Raw genomic sequence first — 18,663 nt, 5'->3', positions numbered from 1 at the left:
AACTGTTGCTCCCTCCGACTCCAGCGAAGTGAAAATACTCCCACAGGTTTACACCCTTACCCCTAATAGATAATCTATCAATCACGATTAATCATGGCTTTTAATGATTAATCGATTATCTATTAGGGTTAAGTGGTTGTATATACGCAGAATATTCCAAAAGTCATTTTATTGTTGTGTAGCTTTGAAATGTAAAACCTCAACTAAAGCTGCAACTAGCGAATATTTTAGTAATCGGTTATTCTATCAATTTTTCTGACGATTAATCGGTTAATCGTCAGAAATTTTACAGATTTTAGCCACTTAAGCCTTTTCATGCAATAATAAAAATATGTTAAAATATCAATATAAACAAAACAAATTTAAATTTAAAACTATTTTTTATGTTAAATCCAAAATGAATGTTTTTGGTACAGTTTTAGTTTATTCACTCTTCTAAATATATTGTTTGTTTTTTAGCAAATGGCCTTCTTTGAGTCTGTATATTCTAGTTATCGATTAATTGATGATTATATTAGTTGATTGTTTCATTAAACAATTAATCAGATTGTTTTTTGAGCACTAATTCCAATATTTATCTTTAATTCCATCTCAGATTTTGTCCAATAAAACTATAAAAATAAGGACCAAGCATATTGACCGGTTTATTAAACTTTAATCTCATGATTCAGATTTTTGATCCAAGAAGATAATTATCAGAATTCTGAGAAAATTAAGTCTGATTTTTTTTTCACTGGCCCTAATTTAAATTAATTTAAACTAACCAACAATCATTGATTAGGAGGTGTAAAGTTTTAGAGTTATTATCTGGCAATAAATTATGAGCAGCGCCTGCACGAGCTTGATTGACAGCGCTGAAAGGAACTTGATTTTTTTCACACATTATCCATAAGGACATTTCTAACAATTATGCAAAAAAAAAAAGCAGTACATATAAAAGTTATGTACTGCAGCTTTAAAGGTTAAAGGTCAATTCAAACTGAAGTGTTTCTTGTAGCAGTGTCAGAACATAAGACTCTGAATAAGCCTGGAGCAAAGCTGTTATGATAATTTGCTAAAGCACAGTAAACAGCTTCCTCCAGCGAACAGAAACGCCTGCAGGCAGCACAGCGGCCGGCCTGGAATGCCTCCTTGGACAGAGCCGTTTAGGGAGCTCTGGATATCTGTTTGACCTCATTAGCACAGAGGGCCACGGCTGTACAGTCAATCTGCAGCTACCGCAACTTTACACACACACAAAACAAACCGTATCCGCTGCACAAAGTAGCAGAAGAGAGGAGGAGTGTGTGTGGCGTTTGTTTATGCAGATATTAGCCAACAGTGTCGGCATGCTGATAAGAAAACATGGTTGTAGCAGGAGGATCAGCCTAATATTACGTCCAGGTGTTAGTTTTACACTTGTTCTCTGTGGAGTGAATGAAAGAAAAGTGCTTGCAAGACAGAAAGAGTGTAAATTAATGTCAGAAAAATTAAGACAGCATATCAACCCGCTGCAAGTTATTGTTCATATGCGTACATTTTAATATCTGGGGGGAAAAAAAGCAATTATTTTACATCCACAGCCGCACTGCTGCTACAGAACGATTCGGTTAACGAAATGAAACCTGGAGATGAAGATATTAGTAATTCAGTGCATTACGCCACAGTGAAGGGAGAAATAATGCTTTTTTCTTGCTCTGTTTCGGCTCTGCTACATGCAGACTGGTTGCCATAGCAACTGACAACACCACCAGATTATGCATCAGGACTGATAAAAAAAAAACACTCAAACGTTTCCCAAACAAAGAACAGAACATTCAATCCGCTACAGTTTTATGTTTTTAGGCTTGATGTTTATTTTGCAATTATTAAAAAGTGATCGCTGCAGTAGATTAGCTACTGCTGCTATTGGCTAAGCTAACACAGCGGCTAATTTAAACACCTGCTCTACTGATGGTCTGTCAGAGTAGGTGTTTCAGTCAGTCATCTTTTTTTATTTTTAATTGAAACGGAAACAGATTTCCACAGCACATCTATATGTTAAGGTTGTCATAGTCAACCTAGCATAACTAGCTTGACTTTTTTTTTCTTAATTAAAATGTAATCTAATTGTCTTAGTGTTGAAATTTAGTAGCAAAGCACTACGTCCCTTTTTCTTTTGCATAGGAGGCGTACATTTAAGATTTTGTGGGTTATGTTGATAACTTAGCGGCTAAAACCGAATGCTAGTCATCGTTAGCAAGCAGCTTTTTGCCCTCCAGCAGGGAGATGGGGCAGGATCTTGCACAAATGACGTCACACTGTATTAATATGAAGAGTTATGTAAAAATGTGACCCACCGTTGTTTACAGCAGAGATCTACATTTCTCCAGACATGCAGTGCATCCATCCTCCTTCCCTCTATAAACTGCCAACCTTCCACCATCATAAAATTAAGTCAACTTTATTCTTTTTTTATTCTCTCTAGTGCCAAAGAGCACCAGCAGTTGTTGCTTGGTTACAAAAAGATTTTCCATCTGGGAACACGTGTCTTTGGCTGTAAGGCAACTTTGAAGTGAAATAGTGGAGTTGTCATGTTTAAGAGCAGAGATGAGCCGATTGAAGTTTTATCTCTAGTTAGATAAAAGTTTTATCTCTAGTTATTTCTTTTATAACTTTCTTAAATGGTTTTTTGCATCCAGTTCCTCAGTATTTAGTAGCATTAGCCTTAGCATTAGCATCCATCTGCCACAACAGATGCATTTGAACTGAAGGAATATCTTTGTTTCTCCACTTCAAGCAAAAAGACTTTAAATCAACACGTTCCAGAGAACCGGCTGCAATGATGCACAAGTTCAAACCAGAGTAAACACCTAAACTGATTCTCACAGCTATTTTGACAGTATGACTGCATAATCAAGACAAAATAACTATTAAAAAAACTGTTCAACTCCCATTTTCAGTCAATTTTGATTCCATTTTCCACTTTAGTAAAACTGACGCAATCATTGGGTCATTTTGCCCAATGGCATCAACTCTTTACCATCTGGCATCAATAGTACAAACAAAAAAAACTGCAAAACTACAACTGTATGGGTGCTGCTGGGTGTTTCATCAAACAGACAATATCTACAATACAGACTGGCACAGGAAGTGAGGCAAGGAAGGAAATGAGAGTGGGTCGGGAAGCAGTAGGGAGATTAGGTGGAAAAACTGGTGGGGAGATAGAAAGGAAGCTTAGCAATGCAGCTCGTTTACCACGCCTAATTAGAATAACAATCGGTGCTTTCATGTCGGAATAATGGGGACTCATTTCTCATCATAATGGCCGAAAGACTGAACTGGGCAGAGCCAAACTCATCCAATCTGCCCCAAGAACTGAGGGGGTTTACAAAACGGTCAGTCGGATTGAAGAAGCAGCTAGAAGAGGCTTTAGCTTTAGCATTAGCTGATCAGATCAAACTCAACTGGGGAGTCTAAAACAGACATGAGAAATCAGGTACAATAGATAAAATAAATACAGTAAAATAACATTTTAACATTATTAGGATGGATACATTTCCACCAGAAAACTAAAAAAAATAAATTCTGAGCTCCAACATCAACCATTTGCAAGAAAAAAAAACTCTGAATTTTTGAGATTTATTTAAAACAAAGTTTTCTAGGAAAAACTTGAATTTTTCTGAGCTCCAAAAGTAAGAAAGTTTGCAAAAAAAAATTAAAAAACCTTCACGTATTTTCTATAAAAATGTTGAAAATTTTCAGATATCGTAAAGTCAAAAATGTCCAACTTCAAACCTCAGAAAATGTCCAACATTAATATTAACATTTCTCACCTTTTTCTTGCAAATTTGCAACTTTTTGAGTTCAGAAATTTCTGCAATTTGTCTCAAAATGTCAAATTTTTTTGGTGGAAATTTTCTCAATTTTTTCCAGGGTAGGAAAAACAAAGAAAAAAAAATTTAAATTAAGCAAATAAAGTAGAGCTATTTATTTTGTTCGTCAGAAAGGGATAAATTCAGAAAGTTTTTACTCTGGGTTTTAAAAACACGATTTGAGTCACTTTCTTTCAAAAAGCTTGGTATATTTATACAAGTTTAATAAATTAAAATTCTCTGGATAAACATGGTTCTTCTCATTATAAAAGCTTGTTGGTGTTTTACTTATAATTTTCCGTTGTAAGAAAATTATGTCTCAAATATTTTTACCTTAAAAAGAAAAAGTTGAATAAAAATGTTATCCTTCTTGAGCTGCAGATAGAAGACAAAATTTAAAAAAAATCAGGCACACTTTGGTCACCCCTGTTGTTGGACATGATTGGTTTCCCATAATGTCCGTATTATGCAGTTCTAACAAACCTCATCAACGCTAAGTGAGTTCGTTTACCAGAAGGACAATGGCTGACTTTGCATTTTCCCCTCATTCTCTGAATCTCTTTCTGCCAACATCTACAATGAAAACAGGATGAATGGTGGAGAGAGAGAACCGGCTCAAAGAAAGGAATAAAAGTCATGATGGAGACCAAAGAGAGGAATGAAGGGCGTTTTTGTTAATAGTTGGGCGGATCTGGCAACGCTTTGCTTCCAACTCCTTCCAGTTTGCTGCTTTGCAGGAAAACGTCCACACACTCCCCTGACCTCATTCTTAATTACTGCATACCTTCTGGGGAATACCTGCAGCTCCATGCAGACGTGGGAGATGAAGAGGATGAGGAGCCAGACGGCTGCCTTATTCCCTTCAGACCTCGCTGTGGTTCACAAACAGAACTGCTGCCTTTGGGCTACAACAACACGAGCAGTTTGTGTCTGCGGGAAAGTTTATCAGACACTTTTACTCTCTACAATCTCCTGGAAAACAACTTACAAAATATCCAAGTTATAAAAGAAGCACATTTCTGGAACTTGGCAGTCAAATAAGTTTCCCTTTATCATCTGTAGCTAAACAAAAAGTTTGGACTGACATGTAATATTATGATGTTTTACTTTAAGAACCCGTTTAAAACGTGGATCAGTTCCAGTTGGGATGAGATGTTAGAAAAGCAGAGCAGGAGTTGCACATGTAAAAACGTCACAGCAGCGATTATGTGATTTGATGTGCAGCAGCTGGAGGTGACCTCGCTCACGGCTGAAATACTGTTAGCATCACAAATCATTACAGCAGGACGGAGTGAGACAGATATGCTCAGTGCATGGTGATGTTATTGCATGGATTGTTATAAAGAGACAGTTATTGAATGCACATGCTAATGATGCGTCTCGCGGCTCCCTGTAGGATCCATACATGCGGGAAGAAAATCGAAGTCCAGTTTACGATCTGATTGCAGAGACTTTAAGTCGTCTGAAACTGCTGCTCCGCCGGTTCGGTCCTGCACAGTGAACACACTCCAACCTATCAATACATCAGGTTTACATCATCATTTCTTCTGTGTGTGCATGTAATCCACTGCTGCTCTAATTGCCGTAGTGTGCGCTGCTGACCAGTCGCCAAGAGTCAATAATTTCAATTTGAAGGAGTTTAAGGGTCTTTATTGCTTGTATGGTTTTGTATGAGTTAATGATCCTGTTGGGGGAATAATTTAATGTCTGCTTTATTTTGTGCATTCACTTCTCTAATGAATACATGGTCATAAAGTGAGTAAGTATAATACAAATAGAGTTAGCTTTGTTTATGCTGTACTGCAAAGAAACACCTTTTATATGGCTGAAACAATTAATTGGATCAGTTGTGATTAATCAATTATCGTAATAGTAGTCAACTAATTTAATAATTGATCAAGCGATCTCAGGAGGTTAAAGTCAATTCAGAGAAAAACATCAGAATTCTCAGAAAAACATAATTCCCAGAAAAATAATCCTGAGAAAAAAAAAATTCTCAGAAAAGAGTCAGAATTTTGAGATTAAAGTCAATTCTTTTGTTCAGTGGCATAAATCCTTTTCTGTAAAAAAAACAAAAAAAACAAAAAACACTCACCTAATCTCCCAAATTTAAAGGTTAATGAACCAAACTGAACATAAAAAGTCTGTTTGGTGAAAAGACGAGCAGAGAAAGTCGGACCAACCCCAAAGCGTCAGCCGCAACATATCGATCTTCGTCTTTTTGGTGAATCAGCAACAACTGTTTGGGGCCACAGAGTTCATTTTCCCTTCAACCAATTTCACCTTCACCAACATCTTCCCTAGAAAATATCCCATTTATTTCTCATTTATATTCATGTCACAAGCAGCTGGAGGTCATTTAAGTTGAACTGTGGGTTGACTGGCTGCATGTTGCTCACTATGTGCTGCTCCACTTTCTGAGTCTGGGTGGATTTGACAGAGAAGAAGAAGAAAAACAACTTGACAGCAGTGATGTGTTGCCAACATATTTCTGAAGTAAAGAGACATCACTGAGATCTGAAACAAAAAAATGCTGCTTGGCAAACAAGTGTTCTTGTTAAACAAATGTCACACACACAGACACTCAAAGCAACATTACCTGCATGTAGAGCTTGATGTAAAAGATTCAGTCACTGTCTAACGCTGAAAATAGCGTCTGCTTTGACAGCTTAACTGTCAAAACATCCGCTAACAAGATACTGTATGAGCTTTTCTGCTGTTCATTAAAATTCAGACTCTCTGCAGAAATGCTACAATAATCACTTACCTCACATCAAGAACAAGTCGGCTCTGCAGAAGTAAACGTTTAACTTTAAATATGGTTTTTAAGCAAATGTTTGAGCAAATAACTGGAGAAGATGACAGATTTAAAAAGGAACAAGAAGGATTTTATAGTAAATATTAATATTTGCAAACGGTGCTAATTAAAATAGGTGGCAACACTTTATCTGAAGGGTTGTGCATAAGACTGACCGTCTGACCGACACCGTCTTCTTGAATGTTTATGACTCGTCATGAAGTGCTATTTAGGGAACAATGATATTTTTAATGCAAAGTTGCATTAAAAGTTGAATTAAAAATTTTAATGCAAGTTTTAAATCCAAGTTGCATTAAAACTTGCTTTAAAAGTCCATTAAAAGTCTTAACTTTGCATTAAAAGTGTTATTGACCAAATGAGACTTCATGACTATAGTCAAACATTTTATGGAATATGGCATAAAATTCATTTCACAATATGAATTGTGATGGATGGCGGTAAAGATATACATCGCAATATGATTTGCATAAAATGTACAATAGAAACGAAAAAAATTACATACTTTTTGTACGCTTTTACAAGGTTTTATTTTTGTGGTTTTGGAAAGACCGTAAGGTTCTTCCCTGCTGTCTGACCGTGACATCTGCTGCTCTCCTCATGAGCATCACGCTAAGACGGCAGGAGGGGTAAGAAACGGGGTCCAATGTGAGCTTGACCCCATGCCTTAATCTGGTGGGAGTCACACCAATCCCGAGTCCACCATTACCCCTTGCTTCCTTGCTGCCCGATCGGCAGATGTCACTCAAACATCAAAAGGACCGTGACATCTGCCGTGCTCCTCCTGAGCATCACGCTAAGACAGCAGGAGGGATAAGAGATGGGGCTCATTGGACTCGGTGAGCCTTTCCTCGTGCGCGTCCTGGCTGGGGTGGCACCAATCCTGTGTGTGCTTTTACTCCTTATTTCCTTGCTGTCTGACCGTGACATTTGCTGCGCTCCTTCTGAGCGTCGAACTAACACCTCGTAGGTTAAACCTGAACCAGGTCCTGATAATTTCCGTTTTTCCACCTGCCTTTTTAATGAGCTCTTCCCTTGCGATCTCAGCCATGCTGCTTTCCGCTTGTTCCATTTTGATGCCGGCCGGTTACTTCATCCACAAGCATCACCGCAGTTAGCCGGTAAACTACAGATCTCTATCGTAGGCCAAATTTCTATCTTTTCTACCGTATATCGTCTATATAGCACACTCCAAATTGAAACCAAGACAAACACTGCTGAAAGTTGGTACCGTCTGCAACGCAGAGAGATAAAGCCCACAGCTTTTGGCCGCTCAGTCAGCTTAACACCTAAACAGCTGGCTGATATCGACAAGAAGAGAAAAACTGTGACGTGTGTGGAAGCTGGTGGCTACTGTATGAGCATAACTGTCCTGAGAGACAACCACCGAACCTCTGTCAAGCATGATTGGACAGGATGTGGTAAGTGGAACTTATGCTCCAGGGATGCAGACACACACACACTCCGGAGCGCAGCATCTTTCTAAACAGCTGTGTATGTGCCACTCTATCTGTGCTGCAATCGCTGGTGCAACTTTACACCCTCAGTGGGACTCTGACAAGATGACAGATGAGTCTGACTGCAGGAATCATTACTGCACTGCCAACAGCAGCATGTGTGTCAAACTGCACACAAGTTGTCAGGGATCGTCCCGTCCCATGTTTCAAATGACCGGTCCAAACCCATCATCACCCACATCCATCAAGGCATTACTTGGACACACATCATTAACTTAGCGCCGTCGTAAAACACTCCCTCTCCCTGCACAGCTCACTCCATGTCACGGCGGAGTGAACAGAACGGCTTCATCTTAAACTGAGCTGCTGCAGCAGACATTTTGTTTAATAAAGAAAATTAAAAAGCAAAAAGTTGTCGTTTTTCCAAGCTGTGAAGAAAAGACAAACAGTGACTCAGAATCAGCAGGTGATCTGACATTTCTTCAGGAAACTAAAGCTGTCGTGTTCATGGAGAAAGATTATTGATGAGCTGGTGATAACAAGACAGTCGAGATTTTTGACAAACAGGCCTGTCATGGTAATCAATAAATCACATTAAATTAAAATGAGCTCAATAATTTCCATTGGCATGATTTATAGCTTTTCCGTCTTTCTCATAAAAACTGGATGATAAAAGTCTTCAGTCTGGTGCTTTTGTTTCAACTAAACCTTTTTTAAGGACAATTTTGTTTAGACAGACTTTATAATTCATTTTATTTGTTGTTTTTATTTTCAATATTTAAAATGTCTTCCAGTTCCAGTGTTAAACCTTCGTTAAGATTTAAAATTGATCAAACTTTGAGAATGTGTCAAAGAGAATGTGTCATGCTTATACAAGCATCACCCAAAATGAAAATGAGTTTAACGCCACTGTCCTAAACACATCATCCCAATGGTAAAACACGGTGGTAGCAGGATCATGCTGTGGGATGTCATCCAAAACGAACAGGGAAGCTGCACAGGACTTAAACAAGTTTATAGCTGGAATCTTTTTTTTTTTAAATCCATTGTTTCACATTTGCGTTGCAGAAATCCCACAAAACGGTTCTTCAGCATCGCCACCTGTAACCTGCTTTCCCGGCAATATTTCTCTCCCAAGATATTTCACTGACAACCTAAGTGCTCCACTTACAGACCAAGCAGGAAAGCTGTCACCAGAGTCCCGCAGTTGGCTGGAAACAGCCTTTTAAAACTCAAGAGGTGCTGCCACGGCCGGCTCCCGCCGCCCAGCTGCAGCCGAACTCTGAGTGGGTTCCCAGCAAGCACAGCGATCGCCTCGGGCCAACCTGGAAACGTCTGCTCTTACCTGCTGCAGCCCGGCAGCACCGAGCGCGACGCCTCAATCAGAGCGCGGGTCTCAGCCGCACAGCGGAGAGCAGCAGGAAGAGCCTAACGCCCGACTGGAGCCGGAATAAAAACTCTGCAGACGTCACTGAGAATGAAACTAATTCATCTTCATGTTTTACTAGATGCGTTTCTGCAGTTTACTCAAGGATAAGACTGAGTACAGAGAGATTTGTTATGCTTATAAAATACAGCAATCTGTGGCCTTGTTTACTGCTGTTTTGGTTGGTTAGTGCAACATACACAGGAATATTATTTTTTATTGGTTTATGCCTCTTATAATCACAATAGTGGCGCTACTGTGATAAAATATTAATGCAAGTGGGTTTAATTTTCAGTTTAAGATGATTATGAATACTTTTTTAAAAATTCAGATTAATTAGAGCTTGTTTGATTAAAAGAAAAAAAAACAAACGCAAAGATACCAGCGGCTAATGAAATGTACTGCAAACATCTTGAATATTTAAAAAAGAAAATAAAAAAATCTGCAATTCTGGCCAGAAGTTTATTTGTATGAAAACAATTTAGTCCTTTAAAAGGTTTAAACATTTTTATTATTAGCAAGTTCAGAAAAAAACACTTAGTAGCCATCAACAAGCTCTTAATTTAACTCTAAATATTTTAGATTTCTCCTCATCAGTAACAGAGAAGTTCATTTAATTTAACGTGGTTTGTTTTCTGGCATAAACAAGATCCAGAAATAATTTTTGACAATAACAGTACCAGTTTAAATTTGAATCAGTTTCGACACCAGGATTGTTTTCCAAACTTGTCGCAGTGAGCAATAAATCAATTAATCACATCATAAATTAAAATGATCTTAATTATTTTATTTTTGTCTTGTCTTTGCAGATTTGTGAATATTTTGTGAAAGAGATCAAATTTTAACTATCTGATCACCATAACAAGACTTTTACCTTACTACATTGATAATCGATTAATCGGCTATTCTGACGATTAATCGGATTTAGAAATGGGCTTATACTGCTGATTTTTCATTTAACCACTTATTTTTTTACAAAACATTTGAAACACAAAAATACAAACAATTCAATTCCTTTTTTAAAGACAAATAAAACATCACAGCATTCTTTCTGATTTGTAGCAAAGGATGCATCTGCAACTAAAAAATTTAAAATGAACAAGAGAAAAACTCAGTTTGTTCTTCTTACAGCATTTAGTATTTTTTTAAGTCTGTATTCCAAATTTAATTGAATACTAACTTAGTCGATGATTTCAATAAATCGATTAATCACGATTAATCGTTTCAGTCCTACCCGAGTGAAGGGAGTTTACCTCCAAACTGTATTATTTCATCTAATGATGCCTTCAGGTTTTCCTGTAGCTTATTAGTTTGCTCTTAAAAGAAAAGCGTTGGATGATTCAAAGACAGACACAGAGAAAATGTGCATCGTTATTCTTTAATGACATCAAATCCACAACATCCATGACGATATTCTTGATGCTCTAAATCATGTCATTTGTTGTCTTAGCCTTTTTTTTGCTTTGCACAGATCCTAATTATGTCCTGATTGCAAACTAATCTAATGATCACTCCAAAAAGCAACAACCAACCCAACCTCATGCAAACAATGTAAGCTAATGATGGCCAAGAATTTAAAAACCCTCTGCTTACATTTATGTTTCAGAGCAGGAATAAGACTTGCATTTTTAATTCCGGGGAAGACAAATTAAAGTCGGCACTTTGGGCAAAATATTCAGAGAGAAAGAAAGCAACAGCTTTTAATATAGCAGCAAACCACTGGAAGCAGAGCTTGATGTATTATTCAGAAAGGCCACGCAGATACTTTGGAAATCAGCCACGTATGGAAGCTGGTCAGTGATTAGTTCCTTGACAGGAGGCTCAAAAGTGGCAAGAAAACCAGTTCATGAGTCATTATTCATAATTTACATGTTGGTTTTTAACCAAATTGGAGTACGTGATATATCTACGGTCGCGTCAAGACATAAAATATGCAGCTATTGGCGTTTTTGGTTTTGGTTCCAAACTCCTTAAACTGTTAATATGCTTAAAAAGGGGAAAAATGTCAGAAGAAATGTAAATGTTTTAGGAGTTCCACAACTTCATATTTTTAAAGTCGACTACAACATGACAAAAGTCGAGTCGATGTCGACTAGTCGCAGTGACGTCAGAGCAGCTTACAGGCTTTATTAGCTTCACTCACAGCAAATATTGACAAAAAAATCCCACCAAGTCATGCAGAATTAAAAGCAGCAGCAGAACATTATCCGCACTTATTCGTCAGCAGCAAAGTCGACTTTTTTTGTTTCAAACCGTAAATAACGGTCATTCAATGGGCTGATGACATCCGACGCGGATCATCATTAAAAAAACTGAAGCGATCCAGTGTGATTGGTGAAATTCAGCGAAGCGTCTGCATCCTGCTGCTCCTCCATCCCGACGCACAGCAGGACGCTCCACTGACTCAGCAGGACGAACCGACATGCAGACGGCAGCAGAAAAAGTTTGAGGATGAAAAGCGCAACATCATGATGCGTTGCTGCACATCATGGTGCGTTCACAGCCAACGCGTGTCGCGCGTCAAAAACAAGTTCAACTCGGGAGCACTTTGAAGTCAGACGCCTGACATTTTTTTGACGCCGTTTTGACTAAAGTCCAAGAGGTTAGAGTCCTTGTCAAACGGCGTTCTGACTAAAGTCCGAGAGGTCAGAGTCCTTGTCAAACGGCATTTTGACTAAAGTCCGAGAGGTCAGAGTCCTTGTCAAACGGCGTTCTGACTAAAGTCCGAGAGGTCAGAGTCCTTGTCAAACGGCGTTTTGACTAAAGTCCGAGAGGTCAGAGTCCTTGTCAAACGGCGTTTTGACTAAAGTCCGAGAGGTCGGAGTCCTTGTCAAACGGCGTTTTGACTAAAGTCCGAGAGGTCGGAGTCCTTGTCAAACGGCGTTTTGACTAAAGTCCGAGAGGTCGGAGTCCTTGTCAAACGTCGTTTTGACTAAAGTCCGAGAGGTTGGAGTCCTTGTCAAACGGCGTTTTGACTAAAGTCCGAGAGGTCGGAGTCCTTGTCAAACGGCGTTTTGACTAAAGTCCGAGAGGTCGGAGTCCTTGTCAAACGGCGTTTTGACTAAAGTCCGAGAGGTCGGAGTCCTTGTCAAACGGCGTTTTGACTAAAGTCCGAGAGGTCGGAGTCCTTGTCAAACGTCGTTTTGACTAAAGTCCGAGAGGTTGGAGTCCTTGTCAAACGGCGTTTTGACTAAAGTCCGAGAGGTCAGAGTCCTTGTCAAACGGCGCTTTGACTAAAGTCCGAGAGGTTAGAGTCCTTGTCAAACGTCGTTTTGACTAAAGTCCGAGAGGTCGGAGTCCTTGTCAAACGGCGTTTTGACTAAAGTCCGAGAGGTCAGAGTCCTTGTCAAACGGCGCTTTGACTAAAGTCCGAGAGGTCAGAGTCCTTGTCAAACGTCGTTTTGACTAAAGTCCGAGAGGTTGGAGTCCTTGTCAAACGGCGCTTTGACTAAAGTCCGAGAGGTCAGAGTCCTTGTCAAACGGCGTTTTGACTAAAGTCCGAGAGGTCAGAGTCCTTGTCAAACGGCGCTTTGACTAAAGTCCGAGAGGTCAGAGTCCTTGTCAAACGGCGTTTTGACTAAAGTCCGAGAGGTTAGAGTCCTTGTCAAACGTCGTTTTGACTAAAGTCCGAGAGGTTGGAGTCCTTGTCAAACGGCGCTTTGACTAAAGTCCGAGAGGTTAGAGTCCTTGTCAAACGGCGCTTTGACTAAAGTCCGAGAGGTTGGAGTCCTTGTCAAACGGCGTTTTGACTAAAGTCCGAGAGGTTGGAGTCCTTGTCAAACGTCGTTTTGACTAACGTCCAAAGGGTTGGAGTCCCAGTTGACGGCGTCTCAACTAAAGTTCTACAGCTTTTTATTTCTCTCATTGTTTACGTTTTAATGATATTTTTTTTAAATCTCTCTCTCTCACTGTTTATTACATGCTGTTTTTATTTTAATTATGCAAAGCACTTTGAAATGCCTTGCTGTAAATGTGCTATAAAAATAAAATTTGATTAATTGATTGATTTTACTCTACAAGTTTCACGCGCGAGAGGCGTCTGGTTTACATTCAGAGTCCATGTGGAGGCCCATTAAAAGCGGCTCTAGCCGTAGTTTTCCGTTGTCGGACGCGCTTGAGGTGTCAAAACGCTTTCAATCGCGCCACGCTACACGGGCCCTCGACGCGCCTCCACATAGACTTTGAATTTAAACCAGACGCTCCTGACGCATGAGATGTGAACGCAACATTATTCCAGTCATTTAAAGATTTTTTTAAAGATTTGTTTCGGCACTAGTTCAATTTAGTTGCCAGTAATCCAACACAAAAATACATGGGTCAAAGGAACCATGGCCGGATGCCGCTGCGGTTCACAGCCTCCACTTGGGGGTAGCGAACCAAAACGCCTCTATTCCAGTAGACTGTCCTAGAGTTTACAGAACCCATTTGGTAAATTTGATATTTACATTTTTTATACAATTAGTATCATCTTCCAACTCGGCGAGGGGATGTACTCCGTCTTCGTTCATCGTCTTGGAGAAATCATTTTTATCACATGATTGGCACTAGTGGAGCTCCGTAAAAAGTCACAGTAAAGAATCAACTAGTGGGAGCAAACTCTGATATGTTTGCTTTAAAATATATATAAAATGTTAGCAGGTAAAATAGTTAATGGTAACGTCAAGAAAAGTTTAAGGTAAAAACATAAAACAGTCACTTGTTTTATCATTTTCCTATGACAGAGTTTTAGGCCCATAATCGGAAAAAAATTATAAAATTATGAGAATAAACTTGTAAGTAAATGACGTAATAAAACTGAGAATAAAGTCGAAATAATACAAGAATAAATTCATGTTAATATGAGAATAAAATCATAATATTTCAACAACAATGTCATAAGTTGAAATATGACAAATGTATTCTTGCAATTTTATTTTTTTCCTCTCTTAATGTGGTTGTAATACTCCATTACTCTTTCCTGTTATGTTTTTGCATTAGAAATATTTAGCAACAGTACAAACACTACTTTAATTTATCTTTTCAAATTAAATATATTATGTTACACTCATGCAAAACTGATATTTTACTACGCGTAAACCATTAACAGGTCATTGAAACCTACTTCTAGTTGAGATGTGATAAAAACTTGATTAGTTTAATGTTTTGTTACCTAGTTAACCAGGGTAATGCATAAGAAAAGTTAAATCAAGGTGTTTTTTTAAGCTGCAGGTTACTACAGAGTAATGCAGTCGAGCTTCAGAGAAACCTTAAGATAAAAGAAATCACTGAATCTCAGCTTGGATGAGAAAAACATCTACATCTGCAAGCAGCTCTATGGCTGTTGCTTTTTCTCCTATAAGATCGAAGTCTATAAACAGCCTAACGAGTAAACAGGAGCAGAGATGGAGGAGATCACTCACTTCTCCAGCTGCTGGAACATGTAACCATTTCATGGACAAAAAAAACATTGATTTGATATAAGCTTTGGATGCTTTTTGAATAAATCTCTCTGTTGTGATGCTAAGCACATGCAAACACACACACACGAGCTGACACTTTGATCCAAAGCCTCTTATAGCGCTTTGAAAGATTTTTCACCTCAAAATGAGATCCCAGAGATCCTCCTGGCTCCGGCGCACAATGCAAGTCTGATCAGCAGCTGAGATCAAAGGCAGGGGAAGCGTCCGTGACACGACACAAGATAATGCCAGCCAAGCAAAATCTACTTGACCTAAGCTGGGTTTTTTTAGCAACAGAGTCCGGACAACCAGAAAACTCGCCGAGGATTTCCCCCCAGACACAACAAACACAAACTAAACTGTGATAAACTCATGGAGACTTCTGTGGCCTTATCGCGCTTTGTGGTGCTTTTTGTTTTCTGCAGCATGTTGGAAAAGAGACAAACAGATTTCCTCCCAATTTTCAAATCTAATTCATCGCAGCCGGTGCAACACAAACCGGATTTGTGCAATTCCTGCTCTGCAAAGAAAAATGAAAATTTAAATCTAACATTCTAATTACTGCAGGCAAAAATAATGATAATTTGTTTTCAAAAAAGAGAAAAATAATGTTTTTCTTCACTGACATTAAATCAGACTAAACATTTTTCTGCAAGAAGGCAGACAAATTTAGACCAGTGATTTTTTTTACCCAGAAACTTTATTTAAAACTGGAAGTTTTCACACACTAATGTTACTGTACCTTTAAATTATGACGTCATTGACTTGGAAGACATGAGCTGAAATGGCATTCAAAGAGGAAGAAGCCATCACTGCACAAAACCCAGAAAATATAGTTTGTACCTTTTTATGAGTTTGACCAAACTAAGTAACTCTAATGTTTGCTCTGATTTTATGTCAGACTGTGAGAAAAAAAAAACATTGTTTCATACAATTTATATAAATATTTGGTTTCAAACACTGAAAAACTATCAAACATTTTTAATAAACTAATATAGATGCATTTTTTTTACCAATTTCTAATAATAGAATCATCGTCATTTGACCTCACATATTAGTGAAAATCAAAAAGTGCAACAAATGCGTCGCATATGGGCGACACCGTAAAGGGGGCGCCAAAATGACTAAGGAATAATTACTTCTAGTTGTAATTCACAGCTGTTTGTGCATTGAAATGTGTCTGTACACAACCCAGAAAGTATTTAGCGGCATCCCTGGTCTTCGAAACACATGCTAGCCAAAACTGGACAGTGAAAGATAAGAAAATCTGGTTCGATTTCTCTGGATTTCAGCCGCGACAATCGTCTGAATATGGATGGCAGTCAGCCCAAAGGCAGCCGTGGCTACAACAGAACTTACCGCCATCAGTGTGAATGCAGTATGTGTGCTTTCTAGATGGAGTTTCACAGCAATAGAAACCAAAAGTGCTAATTGACAAACATAAAAATTAGAAATTAATAATATCTTCCAATGCAATCACTATAATAGTATATATTTCATGCATATACAACAGCTCGACGACAATAAAATGTGACATTTCAAAGGAAAAAACCCCGAATATTTGCAATGGTAAAGTTTAAAAAACAATGCCACAAAATGTGCAGAAATAATATATAAAAACAAAGATGCAAATTTTACACCTTTAAGTAGAAAATCTGGTGAAATGTTACGCTCAAACGGCCACAGTTAAAGCAAAACAACACTGGTTGTATTCTGTGTGTGACGCTGGTTATTGTTTATTTACATTCTTCCCTGATTTATGTGCGCTTCAGTAATCTGTTTTCTACTTGCTACCATTGTAACACACCCCCTTAAAGTAAAACCACCGCTTATCGCTTCTAGGCGCTAAAAACACGACAACAAACATTCAGAAACAGCGAGCTGAGTGTGGGAAATGGTTTTCTTCAGCGCGGCGATGCAAAACAACAAAGTCTGCAGGAGTTAACAGTTTCTGGGGAACAATAGGAGCGCTGTCAGGAGAAGAAAAGACCTCCCAAAGTTGCAGCGAGAGCCGGAAAATAATAATTGAAAACCTTACCTTGTTTGACACACTTGAGCCGCACGGGGTCTTTGCTGTGTTTGACCACAGCGTGGACATCCCTGGTGGTGAGTCCAGCCACCGGGGTGTCGTTGACTTCCAGCAGCAGGTCCTCCTGGAGGAGTTTCCCGCTGTGGCATGCGGCTCTGCCCGGGAGGAGCTCGCCGATGACCGGGAACTGTCCGTGCTCCGCGCCGCCCTTCAGCTCCAGCCCCAGCTCCCCCTCCTCATTCCTGCAAAGGATACTCTCATGGACTTTGTTGGTCCAGTGGTTCTTCCTCTTCTTCAGGGTCTTGGACATGGCGAGTTTACATGAGTCCAGTCGTGAGAGAAAAGGAAAAGTTTTTCCGTCGCCGTTTGCGTCCCCGCGGTGTCGCAGTTCACGCTGGAATGCGTCCCGTTTCAGTGGAAAGGCGCAGTTGTATCCATGTCAGCGTTCAGCAGCTGGATCATCAGTCTGCGTTTTTGGATAACTGAGCTGCTCAACTTGTGATGCGTTCACTACAACCCTAAAAGCTCGGAGATACTACTATCACCACACACTAACGAAATATCAAGTTAATAAACCCGCCTAGAAGAGAAATTGCAACATTTTTTTTACAACATTATTGCTAAAAAAGTTATTTATTTTACACTTAAAATGAAACTACTGTAAAACCATGCATGAATAGTCCGTAAATTTCTACAAACCTGGAATATTAATGCGTTTCTTATTAATGCGATAACTTCAGGATATATTCTAAAAATTACATGTTTTATATGATTAATAACAGAAAAAAGACACCATTACAACTTTTAAACTTCAAAATTACAAGTTTACGGTTTGACTCTTGAACGCAGCATGAAGCTCAAACCAATGCCACTAACCCGGATGTGAAGGCTCGGTGAGGAAGAGGAGGGAGGTGAGGGTTTTCCCAAATCCAGCTTTCCATAGGAAAAAAAAAGTGAAAGTGGGAATTCAATGCTGTGGTAGATCAAATAGCTCCTCCATTCAGCAACATTTGAATCATTTTTCTGATTGTTCTTGATTTTTTAAAAGTTGTTGAAATAAATTTACTACAAAAGTAAGTTTGTGTAAGTTTATTTAATTTATTTATTGCAACAAAGCTTCTCTAAATTGTTAGAAATCAACTTAAATGGTGCAATATTAGTAAGAAAAATGCTTGTATGTTTCAAAATTCTTCCTTAAAAAGCCAAACATGGTTCGGTGGAGGCAGTATGATGGTGTGGGACTTTGAGACCAACTGCAGGAAATTAAGTTATTAAAATGTGAAATCAAACTCTGATGCAGACCAAAAAATGAACTCTGGTCTGCCCAAAAACTTCAATCTCAGTTCAATTAAAGTGAACTCTGGTGCAGTTTGAATGCTTAATGTGAACTCAAAGAAGACCAGAAACCGCTCCAAAACCAGGAAGTGGACCACAGCGCAGGGGATTCTGGGTAAATGTAACCAAAACAAACCTGCAAATCCAGTTAGCTGGAAAAATCACTTGTTGTCTTCCTATAATCTGATTTTGTTTACATTTTCCCAAGAAGGAAGTTGCGTTCTTTTCTTCTTCTTCTTCTGAGATTTTCATGTCGTTTCCTTCACTAGTTCTTGGTGCAGCGCCTCCACAGGCGAGGAGGGAAACAGATTTTTCTAATTATCAAAGTGA

General features: G+C 38.9%; 1 protein-coding gene across 5 annotated transcripts in view; it reads right to left on the bottom strand.

Annotated features, from left to right (window-relative positions):
- magi2a (membrane associated guanylate kinase, WW and PDZ domain containing 2a) overlaps nt 1-18,054 on the bottom strand; it is a 241,991-nt gene extending 223,937 nt beyond the window's left edge. For all 5 annotated transcript variants that reach the window (XM_088003172.1, XM_015002568.2, XM_015002586.2 and 2 more), the window contains exon 1: nt 17,008-18,054. In XM_088003172.1, coding sequence (XP_087859298.1) covers nt 17,008-17,308 — 301 coding nt within the window. In that variant the 5' untranslated portion in view covers nt 17,309-18,054. The remainder of the gene's footprint in view (nt 1-17,007) is intronic.
- Nucleotides 18,055-18,663: the final 609 nt, after the last annotated feature.

Source organism: Poecilia mexicana, unplaced genomic scaffold (assembly GCF_051168715.1).
Source record: "Poecilia mexicana isolate PSO_F unplaced genomic scaffold, ASM5116871v1 scaffold_23, whole genome shotgun sequence".
NCBI classification, from domain to species: Eukaryota; Metazoa; Chordata; class Actinopteri; order Cyprinodontiformes; family Poeciliidae; genus Poecilia; species Poecilia mexicana.
This window is presented reverse-complemented; position numbering and strand designations above follow the sequence as displayed.